At 42.1% G+C, this 20,835-nt stretch overlaps 1 protein-coding gene and 1 long non-coding RNA gene across 2 annotated transcripts in view; one reads left to right on the plus strand and one right to left on the minus strand.

The window, feature by feature from the left end:
• LOC128311953 (uncharacterized) overlaps positions 1–9,985 on the plus strand; it is a 33,436-nt gene extending 23,451 nt beyond the window's left edge. Inside the window, exons 4-5 of the long non-coding RNA XR_008290710.1 lie at positions 5,164–5,292; positions 9,357–9,985. This is a non-coding gene — a long non-coding RNA (uncharacterized LOC128311953). The remainder of the gene's footprint in view (positions 1–5,163; positions 5,293–9,356) is intronic.
• Positions 9,986–20,175: 10,190 nt separating this feature from the next.
• FDX1 (ferredoxin 1) overlaps positions 20,176–20,835 on the minus strand; it is a 35,656-nt gene continuing 34,996 nt past the window's right edge. The window contains exon 4 of the mRNA XM_027036461.2: positions 20,176–20,320. Coding sequence (XP_026892262.1) covers positions 20,206–20,320 — 115 coding nt within the window. The 3' untranslated portion in view covers positions 20,176–20,205. The remainder of the gene's footprint in view (positions 20,321–20,835) is intronic.

Genomic DNA, 20,835 nt, shown 5'->3' on the forward strand with positions numbered 1-20,835 from the left:
AATATAAAAGGGATTAGATCCATATATGAACCATTCTGGAAGAAACCAAAGCAAATCTTCATCATATACTATATATGAGAATAAACTCCAGAAATTTCAGTGTTAAAACTCAATCCTTAAAAATAGAAACACAGAAAAAAATATATGTAAATATTCATCTGTTTAAAAAAAATTTTATAAAGAAATACTTGATTACTTTAATCAGGAAAAGAAAATGTGATTCAAGCAACACTGAAATGTCCTTTTTAATCTAGTATATAAATGGGATTTAAACATTTTTTAAATATTTATTTATTTTTGAAAGAGAGACAGAGAGCATGGCGGGGGTGGGGAGGAGGGGGATAGAGGGAAGAGAGAGAGGGAGACAAAATCTGAAGCAGGTTCCAGGCACTGAGCTGTCAGCACAGAGGCTCGAACCCTCGAACCATGAGAGCATGACCTGACTCGAAGTCAGACACTTAACCAACTGAGCCACCCAGGCGCCCCTAGATGGGATTTTTAAAAGATGAATGCCAGATGGTGTGAGTGAGACCAGTACTCATGCACTCTATTTCTCCTCTTTGTGAATTGTTGGTTCGTGTCCTCTCATACACTGCTGCGGGGGGAATATTCATTGTTAAGCCTTTTGAGATGTGATTTGAAAATAACTGAAAAACTTTAAAAATATTCTAATGAGAGAATGTTCTATCAGTCAGGGTTCTCCAGAGAAACACAATTGATAGAATGTGCATGTATATATATACACAAAGAGACTTATTTTAAGGATTGACTCATACAATTATGGAGGCTGGCAAGTCCAAAGTCTACAGGGTGGTCCAGCAGGCTGGAGACCCAAAGAAGAGCCAATGCTTCAGTTCAAGCCCAGAGCTCATCAGTGTGGAGACCCAGGAAAGAGCCAGGGGTTGCAGTTCAAGTCAGAATTCCCTCACTTGGGGAAGTCAGTCTTTTTTTTTTTCTCTTTTCCTATTCAGGCCTTCAACTGATTAGATGTGACCCACCCACATTATAAAGGACAAGTGGGCTTTACTCAGAGTCCGCCAATTTAAATGTAAACCTTATGCAAGAACACCCTTAACAGAATCATCCAGAAAAATATTTGACCAAATATCTGGGTGCTGTGGCCCAGCGAAGCTGACACATAAAATTAACCATCACAAATACATCTTAGAATTAGACCAACCAGCATTTGAATCCCAGTGTTGCCACTTAATGAGTATGTGATTCTCTAAGCCTTCCTTTATCTGTAAAATAAAAATAATAATAATACAAATCTTGCAGGGTTAGAAGAATTAAGTTATCTAATGAATATAAATTGCTTGGCACATAGTACATACTTAATACGTGGAAGCCATTTTTATTATCTTTGGTCCTAGCTTTCTCTTTTGGTATTCTATACTTAAAAAAAAAATTGCCAGAAATATGAAAGAGTTCTATCATTAAAGGTAATCATTGCTGTAGTATTCATAATACTGAGAAATAGTAAATAACCTAAATGTCCAGCCATAGAGGAAAGGCTAAAGAAACTACAGGAGGAGAAGATAGTAAATAACCATTAAAACTGATGAGTGCAAAGTATTCTCAACACGATATAAGAATACTCCTGTTATATAAAGTAATAAAAGTGGGACGTAAAAGTCAGATACATCATATGTGCTCAACTATGTAAAAAAGGGCAATCCATATTCTTGAAAGAAAATACTCCAGAATATTGTTTTATGATTTCTTCTTTCTTTCCGTATTTTCCAGTTCAACAATGTGCCTTCATGCTTTAACAATTAGGCAAAATTAAAGTAACTTTGTTAAAAAATGTGCGGTTTCGGATGGCCCTCAGTGTTGACCTCTCTTTGGTGTGGTGGCAGACTGGTGACCAGGAACACCCTCTCCCCGGCCTGCACCTTCTCACTCCAGCTGGACCTGAGCTGCCCTCAGGCAGACGAGGCAGGCGTAGCTTGGGCTGGCCGCCAGCAGTGTTTTGGATGGTTTAGCCAGGCTGCCCCATGGGAATGCTCCAAATATTTTTTATCAGTTGGCTCCCTCAAAGCGTGAGGCCACATTTCCTAGCCTACAGCCTATATAATGGTAGCTCTATTTTCTTGATCTCTTGAGTGAAAGTGAAAGGGTGCCATGGGCATTAGGGTCAAAGCCAGTTTCCTAACCTTGCAGGTACTGTAGGCAGACAGCAGTTTGACACTTGCAGTCCCTGGCAGAACTCTTGGACGTGAGTTCATGACCCGTGTGCTCCACCCGCAGTGCTGAGGGTCTAATTAGTATGACGAAGAGAGGCATCCGGCTAAAATTACCAACCCCTCCAAATGGCAGAGAACCCAGCACCCAAGAACTTAGATAACTGCTGGCATTGCCTTATCTCATGAGTTACATGTGATCACGAAAACAAATTACTCACGCCAGAAATTGTGCACAAAGGAAGAGAAAATGAGGAAAGGAGAAAAGGGGAAGGTTGTCTTCTCTCTGCAATTAAATATGGATAGCTAAGCATAAACTAGGGTCAGAATTTTGTCAGCATGACAAAAGTTGAATTTCTGCTTGGGATGGAAGATCAAGAAGTGATTTGTGCAGCTTATTAGTAATTTAATCATGGTCTCTGCGATTATCATCGTGAATGAGCAATACCCTTTCCTACAGGCTCAGACCTCAAGCCAAAACACGGCAGTGGGCACCATGGCAGAACTGGGCCTCCACGTTAGGGGTCTCCACATAAGATGGCACCGGGGTGAGTTTCAGCAGTAGGCTGGTTGGACATGCCAACACGAGGGGGAGGCATGGCAGCGAACGCCTCTGGTTCCAGATGCAGCCGGAAAGCAAACATGTCCTTGGCATCTCCCGTCTTCCCTACAGTGTTCTCCTTCTCTTTCACTTATCTCTTCTCTCTCTTCTCCCTCCCTCTCCAACCCAGTCTTCCTCCCGCAGTCACAGTGCGCTGTTTTCCTGCGAAGGGTGTGGCTGGATAAGAAGCTAACTACAAAAAGCATACTGTGTGCACAGCCCCCACCCACCGAAGAGGTTTTCACTAGTAACTAGAGGACTCTTTTAAAAAAAACAAAAACGAAAGCATTTTTTTCCATTATGAAAAATGGCACTTGTTAACATTTCAGTAGAAGTCTTTTCATTCATAATTTTCTGCCTAATTTTCATTTGGACTCTTGAGTGTAATTGAGATGACAATGTATGATTATGAAGCCTACTCTGTTTTGGTTTATCAAGTATTTCCCCCAAATTGTTATAGACTCATGGGAAGGATTTTTTTTAATTAATTTATTTATTTTGAGAGAGAGAGAGAGAGAGTGCCACGCATGGGAGAGTTAGAGGGAGAAGATCCCAAGCAGGGTGCATGCTGTCAGCACAGAGCCCCACAGGGGGCTCAATGTCATGAACCATGAGACCATGACCTGAGCTGAGATCGAGAGTCAGATGCTTAATTGAGCCACCCAGGCGCCCCAGGAAGGATCATTTTTAAAGGTATGTGTAATATTCCACTAGGTGGATAGATAATAGTTTATATAACTTCTTCTTTATTGTAATTCCTCTCAAGGAAAGAATTGTCTCAACTTAGAGCAACAACAGAATAATACTAATAATGAAAGAAGTAATAATAACAGCTAACATGTATTGAATAGTGACTAGATGCCAAGTGTCATTCTAAGTGTTCTGTATTTATTAACTCATTTGACCCTCATAGCACATCTTTAAGAAGAGTACTGTTGATTTCACCACCATTTTGCATTTAAAGACACTTGGGTGTAGAGAAAGTGAGGAACTTACTCAGGTTCCAAGCTAGAACGTGGGAGAGCAAAGCCCGTGAATCCATGCACTTTGGCTTCAGAACCTGGGGTCTGAACCACCACAAGATGGGTAGTAAGGCCAAGGGCTCACGTCTGAGCCGGAATCATAGGTTCAGAGTTCAGAGATGAGGGCAGAGTGCTCAGTATGAGACAAGGAAAGAAATTTATGGTTGAAGCAAAAGAAAGTGGATGGAAAGAAAGAACAGAGGAGAGGAGAAAAGAGTCAAAGAATGATGTGGGAAAGGCCAAGAGAAGAACTCCTCAGTTGTGGGGAAGCTTAAAATAGGACTTTGGAGAAAAGGAATGTCTACAATGGGTTTTTCACAACAGCTTTATTGAGGGAGGTATAATTGACGTAAACTACATACTTATAGTATACCATTTGATAAGTTAAAACCATCACCACAATCAAGATGAACATATCTATCACCCCCAAAATTTCATCATGCCATTCTATAATCCCCTACCCACCCAGACAACCACAGATCTTTTTTCTATCACTATAGATTAGTTTGCATTTTCTAGAATTTCATGTAAACAAAATCATACAGTTGTACTCTTTTTTTGTCTAGTGTCTTTCACTCAGTGTAATTATTTTGAGATTCATTCATGTTTTAGTGCATATCAGTAGTTACTCCTTTTTATTTCTGGGAAGTATTCCTTTACATTGATATATCAAAAATTTTTATCATTCACCTGTTGAACATTCCGGTTGTTTCCAATTTGGGATTATTACACATAAAAGTACTCTGAAAATTCATAGTATGAAATATGCTTTCATTTCCCTAAGACTGGAATGGCTGGGTCCTATATTAACTTTTTTAAGAAATTGTTTTCCAAAGTGGTTGGACCAGAAATTCTGATTCTTCCACATCCTCACCAACACTTGTATGGTCAGTCTTTTAAATTTTTAACATTTGAAAGATGTGTAGTAGTGCTTCATTGATTTTGATTGACATTTTGTAATAAATTATGTTGAGCATTTCTTCATGCACTTACTTTTTTACCTGATGAAGTGTCTATTATGGTATTTCCCTTTTTTTATTGAGTTGTTTTATGGAGTCTAGGATTTATTTATAAATTTGGACATAAATCCTTTATCAGATATGTGATTTGCAAATACTTGCTTCCAGTCTTTGGATTGACTTTTCATTCTATTCACTGTATCTTTTAAAGAAGTTCTTAATTTGGAGGCAGTACAATTGTTTTCTTTTATGGGTTGTGCTTTTGGTGTCAAAGCTGAAAAATCTTTGCCTAACTCAAGGTCCCAAAGGTACTCTCCTATGCTTTCATCTAGAAATTTTATATTTCTAGCTTTTACATCTAAATCTATAATCCAATTCAAGTTCATTTTTGTTCACAGAGCAAGTATGGACCACAGATCATATTTTTGCATACGGACACCAATTGTTCCAGCACCATTGGTTGAAAATCATCCTTCTTCCACCAAATCGCCTTTGTGCTTCTGTCAAAATCAACTGACCATATATGCGTGAGTCTGTCTTTGAATTCTGTATTCTGTTTCATCGATCCGTGTAGCTGTCTTTATACCAGTATCACAACATCTTGATTACTGTAGATGTATAATACATCTTGAACTAAGGTAGTATAAGTTCTCAAACTTTGTTCTTCTCCAGATTGTTTTGGCTATTCTAGATCCTTTGCATTTCCCTATGTGTAGGACTACAGGAGGGTGAGTCCCTAAGAATTGGTAGAAATTTTCCAGTGGACCTCCACAGGCAGTAAAACTAATGTTATTATGTTATGTTAGTATGGTAATATGTTCTAAAAAGTTACTACCTAGATCTCAAGGGCTGACAGTGCTTCTAGTGACAGCAGGTCATAGAAAACCCCTTCCAGGAGAAAGCAAGCCCCCTCACCATGTCACCTGAGATCCGGAATGATACAAGTGGCCTAAGTCTAGCCATAGCACTTCAGAAAATCTGTTCACCTCTATTCCACATGATATGAGGCCCTATAGTACTGGATCGCACCTCATTTTCCTAGCAACTAATGATATGTGTGCACTCCACCACCTTATAATCATACCCAGGTTTGAAAGGTTGCCAGCTATGAAGTTAGGGGAAGTCTTTTTCTTTCTCCTCCCGTTTTTCTTTCCTTCTTTTTAAATGTAAGTCCCTTTCTGATACATTGATTGATATAAACATCCTGCATGCTCCTACCCATCATCCCTCCAAGATTCTGGTGTATCCTTGGAGGACACATGCCTCTTAGTGATCACTCACACAGAGTTGCACCAGGTTCGAGGCTCACCTGTCTCTACTTGCTTCTCAAGCCGTGGAAAGACTGCTGACTTCTGACAGTTGCAAAATTTTTCCCTGTCTGTACTTTTTTATGTGGCCAGTCTCAACTGCACAATCTCTAGGTCAGCCAGGGTAAAGGCCGTTCATAGGACAAGAATTCTGTTTTATTTTTCAGTAGTTCCTTTGCCATGGGATGGACTTTCTATAGCTACTACCTTCCTTGCGTCCATTAGGAACGAAGCCACAGAACGACAAAATGCATCCTCCAGCGAGGACTTGGAACGCTCCCTCAACAGAGGAGCAAAATGAGCATGTAAACTACAGCCCCCGAAAAAAGAACTATCTTGGCCTATGTTCCTCGCCCCTTCCTTCTAGGAATGATTTTGGTTACTTGCAAAGGAAAACGTTCACCTTGCCCTGAACCTCCTTTAGGACAGGGCCCGGGCATTCCCTGGAAGTCCTCCTGCCAGGATCCAGAGCCTAACCTGAAGCCTGCAGTGTGGACACTGGTGCTTTCTGAACCAAAAAACAGGAAGAAAGGTACTTCCTGGTACCTTCAGGGCGTTTGTCCTGACTTTTACTCAACATTTGTGTCAGTGACTTGCTGGAAAACAGAAAATCATGGAATTAGATGGTCAATGTGACAGAAGGAAACCAGTGCTCCCCAAATATTTCTTGTTTCCCAGCCTCCCTTGAAGGTAGGTTGGGGTCATGTGACTGGTTCTGGCCAATGGGTTGTGAGCCAGGCACCTTCTCTGTCCTTTTTCTTCCCTGGGGAGTCCCCCTGTTTCAGGTGGTCCTGCTACAGGACAGAGGGGGGCAGCCAGACCCACACTGGGTTTTATGTAAATGAGAACGAAGTCTTGGTGTGTTAAGTCACTGAGGTTTAGTTAGGGTTTGTGTGTTAGGGCAGCTACTGTTAACTTTGCCAATGAACGCGGTCAACTTCTTAACGTGGTTGAGAAAAACAGTCTCTTGGTGCGAAGTGGAATCGGGGGGAGCAGGGCTGTCAGCCATCAGCTGCTGTTAACTAAAATGTGGGGAGCCCCTGGGGCCACCTTTTGCGCCTTGGGTTTGTCTGACCAAAAAGTGAAACTGAGCTCACAGACACCACTCCGACAACTGTCCCCAAAAGGTAGTGGAAGCAGCCTTCCCGTGAATTTACTACTGAGGTCTTGAAACCGGAACTTCAGCAGTCCCTCTAAATGAGAACCTTGTCCCCTACGTGTTTACTGTGCTTTGAGGCACAGTCGTGGAGGTCAGAAACCTCCGCTAGTCCTCGGGCAGAGCCCAGATAAGGACGCTTCGCCTCACAGGCTTATGGAAGGGTCTCCATTCACGCCGAGGGGTGACATCAAAACTTCTCTCCGCAACAAAGAGAAGGCAGTGTGGTACCCGCCTGCTCACCCTGGACAGTCTCCAGCTCATCACGAGGGAGGAAGGAGCAGCCTCCCTCTGCAGAAAGGCTGGAGGTGGTATTTATCTGGTGCAGCAGTTACACCATACTGTCTCCCTCAGAAATTCCGGTGAAATGGGAATATCAGCAACACCACCAAAACTGAATAAAGAAGGAAAGCTGTCTCTGGCTCCAAGCTTACCTAGATTTGCCTCCTGGGACCACAAGGAGTAGGTAGGAGACTCCATCAGGGTGGGAGTCCTCTTTAAGAGGAACAGATATTCATGTACAGAGAGAACTTGACGTTGCAGCTTGACCATATTTCCTTTTTTACAGGACTGCTCCCTTTTTTGGAGCAGCAGTGACCCAATCCATTTAGAGCTAATTGCTTTAATAGCAATGTGAGCTCTGGGAAACAAGAAAAGGAATTTTTAAACAGCACAATAGTCTCAGAATGGCAAAAGCATCCATGTCTAAAGGAAGGAAAGATAGGGGCACCTGGGTGGCTCAGAGAGTTCAGCATCCGACTTTGGCTCAAGTCATGATCTCACGGGTCATGAGTTCGAGCCTTGCATCGGGCTCTGTGCTGACAGCTCGGAGCCTGGAGCCTGCTTGGGATTCTGTGTCTCCCTTTCTCTCTGCCCCATATCTGCTTGCGCTCTGTCTCAAAAATAAATAAAAATTAAAAATAAATTAAAAATTACAAAAATAAAAGAAGGAAAGATACTCAGGACAGTTGTCAGCTCACTTTAGAGCTCAGGTGTTTTAGAATTCTTATAGTTTGAGGATACAAAGAACTTTTGACAGTGAGCCAAAATGACAGCCTCATGTGACAGGATCAAGTGATAGTTTGGTCAAGAATGTTTTGTGGTTCTTTGCTGTTAAAGGAGACCAGTTCTAGAGGGGTCTTGGTGGTCTTGGAACAGTCCCCAGGAAAGCATGCTGGTTTCTGCTAAGCAGCTGTGGCAGTGTGGCATGGGGACAGATTCAGGTGTGGAGGCAGGCGTGTCCCAGGAGAGCCCCTGGCTTGGTCCTGGCCCAGAGTAGTCATCGCAGGCATCCAGATGCAATCAGTCCGCACAAGGCCGAGGCCAAAGAATTTCCTATTACGCTGCCCATTGGCCCGGCCTTCTCAGGTGGCGAACAGGGTACCTAGCCTTGCTCTTCCTCCAACCCCAGTGTCACTTGCAGCCCATGGTTTCAGCTCATCAGGGGGCTGGGAAAGGTGGGTCAGAAGCCGAAAGACAGGATGGCGACAACAGGCAATGTGTTCCACTGTGTTTCTTGTCCGGAACCAAGTTTGCTTACCTATTAAAACAACAGCAGACGAAGCTGCCAAAACGTTATAAAATATATTGACAGATGACGTGAAATTGTATCTGGGGTTTGCTTGAAAAGAAGCAGGGTGTGGGGTGGGCGCAGGATGAGGGGGATGGCAGGGGTTGAGGTCAGAGAAGAAGCAGGGATGGCTAGGAGCTGGTATTTGTTGAAAGTGGGTGGTGGGTATATGGGGTAGTATTCTCAGAGGACGGCCGTCTAGCTATGGATGCACAGTGCTCAACAAACAGTCACCTTTACCCCCACTTTACACTTGAGGACGTGACTCTCGGAGAATGAAAGTCACTTGCCTGAGGTCCCATCTCTAGGAAGCAGTCGAGGTCTGTCTCTGAATCACACCTATCCCAACCCAAAGCCTGTGCTCTCAGCCTCTCTTCTTCTTTCTACCCTACCTTTTTTCCCTCTCCCCTTTTACAGTTTTCTGTGGTTTACCCCTACTTGGCTCCTGTTTTCCCTTGCGGAGTTGCATGTGCTTAATCCCCCGCTCTCCCGAGAGCCCTGAGTGGACCCAACCCTGGTTATAAAGTCAAATTTCTCAATAACTTATTCAACTGACAGGCATAGAATGCCGTGCTAGGGTGGCTGAGGAGAAAGACCCAGCTCTCAAGGAGCTCACAGTTGTGGACAGAGGCTGATCAGTAAAGGATCCTGGAGCACCCGCCACACGCCAGGCTTTCTGGCAGAAGTCTCGGACGGGCGTCCACAGATGTAGAGCCTGCAAGATCCCTTGCATTCAAATGAGGACTCCAAGGTGGAGGTGAACTAGACGAAGCAGAACGCGGGATGGTGGCAGGTAAGCCAGTAACTGTAACCAATCTTGGCGGGTGCCGTTCCTGCGTTAGAAGCCGGGGCAGGGTCTTCAGAAACACAACGCAGGGACACCTGAACGGAGTCTTAATGCACGGGAAGCCTGGTGAAGAGGGATGTGCGGCCTGGAGGGTGGTATGCAGAGCCATAGGCAAGGCCCTGGGGCAGGCACCACGGTGGGTGCATGTGGGTGGTACATCTGGAACCAAAAATGTGAGCAAGAAATGGTGGCATCCGAAGCAAGGTCACAGAACCTTCGTCTGCAGTCCTAAGGTGCCGAGGATCTACCGTGTTGGCCTGTGCGTTTCCCACACTCTCCTGACAAAAATCACGCACGGAGATCGTTAGAAGCTGCTTTCCAAGTTCAAACTCAGGCCTACTGCATCCCAGTCTTGGGAGGAGAGGCTTCGAACGAGCCATTTTTAACAAGCCCTCAGGTGGTTCTCAGGATCAGGCAAATTTGGGAAGACAGCCTAGAGGTGATGTTGGACAATGGAATATATGGCTTCTCCTTTTTCACACATTTCCCTCTCTTTTTATCAGGTTGCGAGGGCTTGTGTTGGTTTGCATTGCGCCCTAGCTGCAGACCGAATGCCGCGACAGTAAGTGGGGTGGAAGGAAAACAGAGGATGCGTCCTGGAGGGTGGGAGTAGGCAACAGAAATTTTTACGGGTCAGAAAAATTATGTTTGCAGCCATCTGGCAAGCGGCACTAGAACATGCCTTGATGAAGAGACGGATACCGTCTCCTCGCATTCTCAGGAGTGCTGGCAGAGGCTCTCACTCAGGGAGAGTGGTGAGTGATTTGACAACGCGGATTCCACACATGCGGTGTGTAAGTGGGCTAAGGATTAGGCTTCATAATGCCAAGTCAGGGCTGCTAAAGCTTCCCGGGATGGAAAAACGCTCCCTATGTTAAGTATCTTGGCTTTGGACAGTTCAGAAAGGATTAGAGGGAAATTCGACTACAATTCAGGGTTGATACAAAAAAAAAAAAAGAGAGAGAGGGTGTGGGGGAGGGGGAGTGGGGAGAGACAATGCCAAAAAATGAAAACTCATTTTAGCTCTTCTATTAAAGCCAGATGTATTTTAGGCCCTGTTTCTAGGCAACTGCATAATGGTAATATTCTCGAATCCTTTTTTAAAAGATTCACAACTGTCAGAGTCAGTAAAGGTCAGAAGGTAATTACAAAGCAATATGGACGACATACTTGTGGCCAGATCACTCCAGCATCGCTGGGGAAGTGGTGACGTTTTATATTTTACATTCATTTTCAGAAACTCCAAGGTCTTCCTTGGTGCACTTTGGCATGCCCCTTCAGCAAGACCGCCGACCCAATCAAACTTGAATGTGACAGTGGCATTTAACCTCTGAAAATATCCATCCGGCATTGATGAAACCCCCACACCCACCCGCCATGTGCACAACCTTCCGTGGGTCGTCCAGAGGGTGTAACAAACGTGTAAGACAAAGTAGAACCAATAAGGAAATTTCTAGCTGGAAATTGCCTTAGAGGGCAGGCCAAGAGCTCAACATAAAGATAAGGAAACTGAACCCAGAGACAGGAGGCAGAAAAGGAGAGAAGAAACTAAACTCTATTAAGTGCATGGACGTGCTGCTGGGTGGTCACCTTCTGTCTACTGTTGCCTTCGTTCATAATTGTGTGTGTGACCTTGGGACAAATCAGGAAATTAACATTTATTGAATTTCACATACATTAGCATCTGATTTTCACAATAATTGCATCGGGTTTATAGGTATCATCCCTGTTTTAAAAAAAATGAAGCCAGGGCTTACAGAGGTTAAGTCTTCCTGGCTCCCCAACTGAATGCTTATTTGATCTTGGAGAAGGTTGTGTAAGTCTGGGTAAATAAGGTTGTGTAAGTTTGCACCGACAAAGTGATGATAATAGCCCACCTTGCAGGGTACTTTCCAAGATTAAGTGAGGTAGCTTATGTGAACACCTAGTACAGCGCTGGGCATTTGCTAGGTAAAATTGCTGATCTCAAAACCTTCCATTCCTCGGGAGGAGAGCCGAGACCTTACCATGGCCCTACGGTGCCTTCACCACCTGGAAACTCCCCTTCTCTACTTGCTGACCTTTCTGACCACCCCCCCCACCCAGACCTCCCCTGGTCTCTGCCTGTTCCCTAGGCCCTGTGGCCCCTGGCACGTGTTACACCTCAGAAACCACCTAATTTAAAATCGGGACCTTACTCCTCCCTCTCCCCCGTTCAGCACCTTTATCCCTCCTCTCTGGGTGACGGCTCTCCAAAGCACTTACCATCGAAAATACACTATACCTTCATGTGTTCTCTGTGTGCCCCACCAGAAAGTAAACTGTAAGGACAGTGATGTAATTGTTTTGTTTTGTCTTTGCAGAATCCCCAGCACCCAGTAGGTGCTCAATAAATATTTGCTAAATAAATAAATGGATATTACCTTCCCCCTCTCCTTCCTCTTCCAAGGTTGCACACTTTATTAGATCAGAAGCCTCTGCCCTTCCAAAGTATGAAAAAAAGTAGAAAAACAAACAAACAAAAACTTAACTGTAAGGAACTATGAAGCACATTTAAAGGGCTCCAGGACAAAAAACATGTCCAAACCAGGGACAAGTAATGTTACAAGTAAGGTTATCCACGCTGTAACTCCTTCCTGAGTTTGGGATATCTAGGACTTTATGTTCGGGGTGTGTGTGTGTGTGTGTGTGTGTTCCCATGTATTGTCCCGTGCACATGAAGACACCTGCTCTCCAACATTCTAGTACAAGTATCTCTTGACTGACTAGGGTGTGTTGAGCACCAGGCTCCGGGCGGGACGATACACAGGATGTGTGTATAGCTCAGTGGCGGACACAAAAGCCAACAGCCAACCTCACTACACTCTAATACGGTAAATGCTAAGAGGGAACTATATTCTGGGGGGTCCAGAAAGGGGGCATTTCACACCAGATGGGAGTTCAGAGAACATTTCCCAGAGAAGCCTAAAAGAGGATCAAGAGTTAGCCAAGCAGGGAAGGGGCAGGAGCATGCTCCAAGGATCGGGTTAAGCAAACACAGAGTTATGAAACTGTACGATGTATTCAGGGAACTGCAAGGCTTTTTGTGTTACTACATCATAAGACATGACGTTCAGGATCTCTTGAGGCTTGGACTTCACTTGTGGAATGCAAAGTGATCCAATTTGTTTTCAAATAGATCATCCTAATGGAGGATGGCTTTAAGCCAGGCTTAAAGGTTTCTTCTGTCTATTAAAGCAAGGCTTGGCGAGATCTTGGACGACACACCAGACCCTTTCCACGTGGTGACAGGAGAGGATACAGACCCTTCAGAAAGCCTTGCAGCCTAGAGGCTATCTGAAGATCAGGCAGATACCCTAGAGAGGCTGGATGATCTACTCCAGTCCATGGTCAGTCAACAGGCTCACCCCAGGTCTGGCCAGCCTCCTAAGCCCAGAGAGCCCTTTAGCAGGTGAATGAATTTTGAGGTACCTTGAAAGTCAAAGTCACTGAAAGAGACCCAAGTGGACATTTCAGAGCCTTCTAAGTATAAATGAAAGTCCTAATAATCTAGGACTCAACTAACCCACTTCTTGGGTCCTCTAAACCAGAGGATCCAAGATGGCAGCCCACTGTATCTGCTCATGGCTCTTTTATCCATCCCATATAATATTAAAAACAAACTAAACTTAAAATCCTTGCAAACACAGAACAATCAGGAGATCTCACATAAAAACTTGGGTCCCAGCTTCTCTTCAGGAAAAAAAAAAAAAGTCTGAAAATACTGAAAACGCCAGGCCCTACGTGGAACTTTACAGGTAACCCCCAAGTCTTCAGAAGCTGACCCTCAACATTTCTGAGGGTCCTTGTTTAAAACCACAGCCCCTCCTCTCCAGTCTGGGTTTATCAGGCGACCAAATGAGCACATTCTTTGAAGACAAATGAGTTCCACCAACAAACTCTCTCCTGCTAATTACTCCGTGCTAGTGTTTGGTTAGGTGTGGAAGGTATCTTGGAAAAGAGGGACACAACAGGTGCCACACAAAGGGGAAGACAGAGAACAGGGTAGTGTCAGGTGAGGAGTGGGGGGAAACAGCACTCCTGAGAATCAGAATTCTTTTTAATACTTACCCAGTTCTTTCAAGGCTGCAAGGCTTCAAGGCTTGAAGGAGCTGGGTAAGTATGAAAAGGGAAAGACATGAAAGGGGGAGGGGCAGGACAGAGGGGAGGGGCTAGAATGGAATGAACATCTTGGCAGGACCTGTGAGAGGAGTAAGGAGAGATTCCTCTCCTTTTCAAGGCTCATGGATAAATGTTTAAAAGAAAAACATTAATAGCCATGCACTTCTAAGTTTTATTGCTAATTAGAATGTAACATGGTTGGAAGTTTTGAATGAGGTGTTAAGTGCAAAGTATGCTACCTTGGGCAGGGGTGAGCTTTTTCTAGCTCAAAACTAATGTCCCTACAAAAAAAATTAAGGCTAATGGAATGCTTCACCCAGATGGTTTGGCTCTTTGATATCTACAAACATTTTGAAAACACTTAAAATATTTTTGAACTTTTCTGTGCAGTTGCATTAGGTGATGACTGTTGGCTTACTTATTTCCTGTTTAGTTTTTCCTTTGCTCTCTCTCCAAACAACTTTTGGTTTGGAAGACTAGTCAGTTCACAAAATTGGACTTGTGGCATAAAAAAGTTCTGTAATAATGGAGACACATGGGTGCCAACAGGTGGCTTCATAATCTAAGGCCTTGTGGTAAGTTCTGTTACCCTGCTGCTTGGCACGAATTCTGAGCTTGATAATGGATATTTTGAGGTGTGCACATTAACCACATCAAGATGAGGCTCTCACCCTGCTAGGATGGGGTTTCACTGGGGCTCTGGCAGAGCCCCAAGGCTGTGCATGATTCCTGCACAAATGTAACCAGCTGGTTGGCCAAAAGCTCATAGAACAGTTAGACGAAGATTTTAGTTCCTGGTGGAGTACAAAAAGGCCAGAAAAATCTGCTTTCTAGGGCTACCCTTGCTTTGCCCTTTACAATAAAAGAAACCTCCCTACTCTATAAAGGTCTGATCATCAAGCATTGCCCTCAACACACAAGCAGAAGCTGGTAGAGGTGAGTGCCAGGTCAAAATATGCCCACCCCACTGCTGGGTACATGAGTGCTTTGTTTTCAGTTTTGTGAAATCTAGCAGCATTCTCAAAAGAAATAATCATTTTGTCCTCTCAAGAGTTCAGCTGTCTGGCAAAAGTAACAGTGACTTACAAACACTTGAAAGTTTGACTCCTCATCACCCTGATAAGAGCTATAACCCAAGACTTTAACCTTGGAAGCTGTTGATGGTATAAAAACCTTTGATTTTCTTTATTTAGTTTAGCAACTCATTTCACATAACTATGCTTATTAATCCAAAGCTCTAACCTGAGATTTTCTCCTCTCACAAGCCCCTATTTTATCCCACAATCGGGAGACAGTGGTGGGCAGGCCAGTAGATTTATTTAAAAATTTCAGCTAATACTGACTGACCACCTACTGTGTGTCAGATACTTCTCAAGGCATTTGGAAGATGACATGAATGAAAGAGATTGGATTTTAATAAAAGACCACAGGAACTGTCACTTTTGATTTTGTAATTCAAATCTGATCGTAGGTACACCACATCACCTAAAATTACTATATACACAGGAATCTTTCTAGCAATTTCACTTGGTTGTACAGCACACAGCTCACCACTGAGCACCCAGAGCATGCTACTTCCCCAGAGCAGAACTATGTTAAATGGACCTTTAATGGGATTATTAAAACTTCCTCCAAAGTGTTTCAACTTGTGCCTCCAAAAAGGCATATCTATCATGCAAGATCTATCGAGTGATCACTTGAAAAAAATCAGGTTGGGCTGTCAAGAAATATGTAAAAAAAAATTTTCTTTTTGAGCTTGATTAATAAAATAGATTTAAACTCCTATATATATCTCAATATAGGAGGAGAGGGGAGTGCTATTATCCTTTCAAAACAGATTTGCAAAGGGCAGTGTGTTCTGGAGTATCACAAGGAACCGTGCTGTGTGGAAGGACGGGCATCCTCGAAAAAGGAAACGGTGTGTATTTCCATTTTCAGCCACAGGTATTTCCCTTCTTTGCTTTTATCAGAATTGCTCCTTATTTTTTTCTTTCAATAAAAAGGCACTGAATTATTTCCAGCCCATGTTCAAAGCTGTATTATTATTTGCTTCCTTTTGTAGTTAGGACAGTCTAGAAATATCCAACTCATTGCTACTTCTGGAAGATTTAACAGAGGTGGTTATCAATAGACCATTTCTCTCACATAAAAGATAAAGCACATTTATTTTTAGTGCATTTATCAGATGGGTAGTTAGGCTTAAGATTAAGCCCTATACACATCTGCTTTTTAAAAATAACTATTCTAAATAGGAAAGTCAAAGAATCGAGTCTCAGTCTGCAATTCTTACATAACAAGTATTCTACCTGTACTTTATTACCTAACGTCTAGATTTCGTCAAGAAGCAACAATCAATAATGGCATAATGCTCTACAGTTAAAAATGTTTCCACACACCACCTTATAATTGAAAAAGCTATAAAACATTGTCCAGTGGATATGATTACATGGATGAGACAGTAGTTTGACTGAGGTACTGGGTCTAATTATCTCTACTTAACAGATATGTAACCAGAGGCTTGACTACCTCAAGAGAAAACATTTGTGAGGAGGCACAGAGGGGCCTCAAGAGGCCACTATGTAATTTTCTATGAGTTATAAAGGATTCTCGTACAAATACATGGTGAGCCTGTGGCAAAGATTTACTTATGAATGAGGGGACCAGCAGAAGGACAAAGTTGGTTCAGAGAAAGACATGAGGAACTAACACACAAACAAACACACACACACACACACACACACACACACAGTGGAAAAAAGAATGCTGTAGGAAGACTGCAGAGATAAACATCAAACAGGATAATGCCCTACAAGGCAAGAACCCAAAACTCTCAGTTACCTTTCCTACCGCAAAGAAAACCTCTGCAACTTAACAAGCTTTTCGAAGTTACTTGGCATCTAACTTTAGAAGGACTGGGTCCAGGTCAATAATAAGTACCAAGTCAAAGTTACCTCCCCTAGAGCATGGGTCAGCAAACTTTTTCTGTATAAGGCGAGACAGCAGATATGTTAGGCATTATGAGCCATTTGGTCTCCGTCACAACTACTCAACTCTGCTGTTGTCAAATGAAAGCAACCATAAGCAATAAGCTTGAGGTGGGCATGACTGCAATTCCAATCAGGCTTATTGACAGAAAACAGGTGGCGGGCTTGATCTGACCCATAGGACATAGTTTGCTAATGCCTCTATCTTAGAACATCAGGTGATCCTTGGGTGCCCAGGTAGACAGTCCTCTAAGTACCACCTCAAAGTGACCTGCAGGAATCTTTTTGCTTTATTTCCAAGTTTTAGATAATTTTTAAAACAGTACCCAGGTCTTCGAACATTAAGTCCCATGCTTTTCCCTCACTATCTTGCTATCTCTCTGAGGCTTACTCAGTCTTTGGAGTTCAGTTAAGAAACAAAAGACTCTACTAAAGAAAGGACATTAAAACAAAATTACTAATCCTTCTCAGTCTTTTGGTTTGCTTGGTTTCACTGCCCTGAGGAATTCTCCTTAGGACCAGTGGGAAGTCTAACGCTGATAAAAAAATCACTGAAGCCTGCAGAAATACATGATGGCCGACACTTCCAAGATGGAGGAGCACCCATTTGGAGGCTTGGTCATGACAGTGTCACGTGACTCACGGGGCCAGAGACCATCTATCACGTTCAGGACCTCAGCACTATGTATTTGAAGAACAAAGACCGGCAGAGAGACCTAACTTCGGCTCATTCAAAAGCTGTTTCATTCAAGGTATGTTTAAAAAAGATGACAAGTTGAACACGGTCCTCTTTAATAGAGTGGAAATTATCTGACATCTTAGGAAAATAGTCCTGTGTGTCCTGATTTCTGTTAAGTTGGAGTTAGGAGGTAGGCTCAATACATGGGCTTATCCTGGGCTCATGCAGTCTCATCTGTAACAGACCACCACACAGCAAGATGCTAGAAGCATATTTCTTATACAACCAGGTTTTGATTAACTCAGGTTTTATTGTATACTTATTGTGGGTAAATACCATGATAGACACTGCACTTACAAAGTTGAACACAACCCAGTCCTGATTCTTAAAAAGCATAGTCTGTTAGGGAAGAAATGTAGTCAGTGCTCCATGTGATAAGCACTATATAAATGCTATAAAGGGCGGTCCAGGGCAAAATACTTGGGCAGATGAGGGAGGGATGGAGACTACTGGGTAAATCAAGCTGAGCAGTCACGGTTTTGGTAACGGCTAGCAGACGAAGGGGACCAGAAAGTCACAGAGGCTGTGCTTAATTTTATAACATCAAATCAAGTCTAAAAATTAAGGCAACTAATATATCCAGGTAGTAAGACAACCAGCAGATGGGAGTCATAAGGAAAGAGGAATAAAGGCATTGGTTAGAGAATGTATTACTGCCAGTTTCTGCAGAAGTAACACCTCTCACTACAGACATGTTTTCCGTCCGCTTCTCTCCTCGATGGCCTCTAGTAGATTTAAACTATCTTATAACTCCTTGTTTCTGTTCTGAAATAGGAATTTTGTGTCTGCAAGTGGTCATGTCTTCCCCTTGCCAGCTGGTTTTCTAATTGTTAAGTTTCTAGAAACTTATAAACAAAAGAAAATCTGATAAAAACAACTTGATATCATGTGATGTGTTGACACATAAAAGGAATCCTGTTGTTGCTTAACCAAGACCATCTTTCTATTCTTAAATATTTCTCTAACGGGAAACAAAGTATGTGTGTAATGTTTGAATACCTTTGAATAGTTTACACTTAGAATAAAGTTTCATATACTATTTTTGGAAATATACATACAACACATTATTTCTATTTTTTAATTTATAGGGTGATAAGTTATCCTATAAATAAGAAATCCATCTAATAAATTCTGATCCATAATATGGTTTAACACAAAATTTCAGGGAGTTTAAGGGCAGGAAAAGCATTTAACAGAGTTGTAAAAAAAAAAAAGAAGAAGAAGAAGAAAAAATGGGAAAATAAATAATGAATCTAAGTTCCCCTTAGAAAACATTTTTTTCAAGCAAAACCTAATTGCTCTAATGCTAAATGACTATGATAGAAACCACATGGATCACCATGTGATACTTAAATATTATAAGGAAAATAAGAAAACTGTCCTTGAAGACAAAAATTAGACAATATTTTCACAATGAAAGTTAGGCAAAAGGTTCTCAAAATTCTTAAAATCGGTCACTTGAAAAACTAATTCAGCAGTTTTGAGTTACTTACATAATTATAGGTTGGTTTTATTTGTGAAAAGCAAATACAATATTAAGTATTAGCATGTAACCAACAATTACATAGACTATTATACCAAAGGAAGCTGCCTTTCTTGATGGAAAAATGCAGAAAAATGTAAACTAAAATTATACAACATTGAAAAAGAACCCACCATTATTCCCTCTGATTTTAACCGAATGTCAAGAAGAAAACTGTGGGAGTTATAGAATAAAACCAATGAACCATCATAAAAAAGAAGACACAAGAATCTTTCAAAATGCAATATAAGAACGAATCCAGCCCTTCTCAAAAAAGTTTAGAACACTGTTGGTTAAAGAGACAATTTTCATAGGCAATAATGTGCCTGCCAGTAAGCTAACCTGAAAATAATGGTTATTTTAGTGGCTTTAAGGCATGTCTGCAAATTCTCTGACACCCCTCCCTTCAAGTGATGGGCCTGACTTAGTGCCTCATTTCTAATGAAGAGAACAGGCAGAAATGATGCTGTGTGACTTCCATAACTGGGTCACTGAAAGGATACAGCATCTACCTGGCACAGGAGCTCACTCTTACAGCACAGGCTCTCAGAAACCAGCACCGTGCTGTGAGGAAGTCCAGATACTTTTCAATGAATCAAAATTCTGAAATATTATTTAGAAGGCAATAACTAGTTATCTTTGAAATGAAGCAGTTTACGGAGTGCTTAGTTTGGTCCACTTAATTACTGATATAAGCAAGATATTCATAACTTCTCTAGTTTCAATCTGAACATATATGTTGGGTAAGAAGATGTGGGTTCTAGTACATACCTTCTAATTTGGTCCATGGCCCTAGATAAGCCATCTAGGGGCTCTGTCTTTACCCACATCTAACAGGGAAAATATCTTTTTTTAACCTAACTTACAGGTAATTAAGGATAAAATTTATGTGAAAACATGTTGCTAAAGTTGCTAAACAAACCTAAGGTAAAATATGTAAGGTTTTATAATATTAACTATTTTTCTAATATTTGATTTGCATTTTATAATTTAACCAAAATAAGGATTGCATACCTTTAGAACTACAAAATGCAGTAGTTATGTAAGGTCAATTAAAGTAGTAAAGCTAATCATCATAATAAACCCCTTCACCCATGTTCTCATTTCATTACATTAAGAAATAATAACTATAAAAATAGGTAGAATTTTGTGAAAATATTCCAATTTATTCTAGCTTAGGAGTTCTTGCCCACATCAATGGATTGCCTGGCATCGGCCACCACGTCAGGTACTCGAACGGTCATATTGTCCATAGACTTTGTCAAACAGATTTGGCAGCCCAACCGAGATCTGCGTAAGAGAGGGAGAGATGTGGTTTAGGGTCAAGTATAGATTATTCACAAGACAGTGCAGCTGGTTGGATATTTTCTTACCCAAAGCAGTTAGAGATTCACTTACCTTTTAAATTCCCATTGCATCAAAAAGACATACCCAACCTTTTCAAAGCTAGAGGGTATAGAGGGTAGAACGTAGATATGAAAAATGAAAAGCAAGGTGTTGCCAAAGCACTTTAATCTTCAGTTTCTGTCATCTACTACAACCACTGGTTTATGCTGAGAGGGCTGGCAAGCAGTGAAATGATCAGAAGGCACAACATTGGAGGAAAGAATAGAAGTTTCAGCAACACCAAGAGAACGACTGATCAATCCCCCGACAGTTAAAACCATACAGACTATAAAAGAAAACTACACTTTTTTTTAATGTTTAGTTATGTTTGAGAGAGAAAGAGAGAGAGAGAGAGAGAGAGAGAGAGAGAGAGAGCGCGCATGAGCGGGGGAGGGGCAGAGAGAGCCGGGGGACACAGA

Source organism: Acinonyx jubatus, chromosome D1 (assembly GCF_027475565.1).
Source record: "Acinonyx jubatus isolate Ajub_Pintada_27869175 chromosome D1, VMU_Ajub_asm_v1.0, whole genome shotgun sequence".
NCBI lineage: Eukaryota > Metazoa > Chordata > Mammalia > Carnivora > Felidae > Acinonyx > Acinonyx jubatus.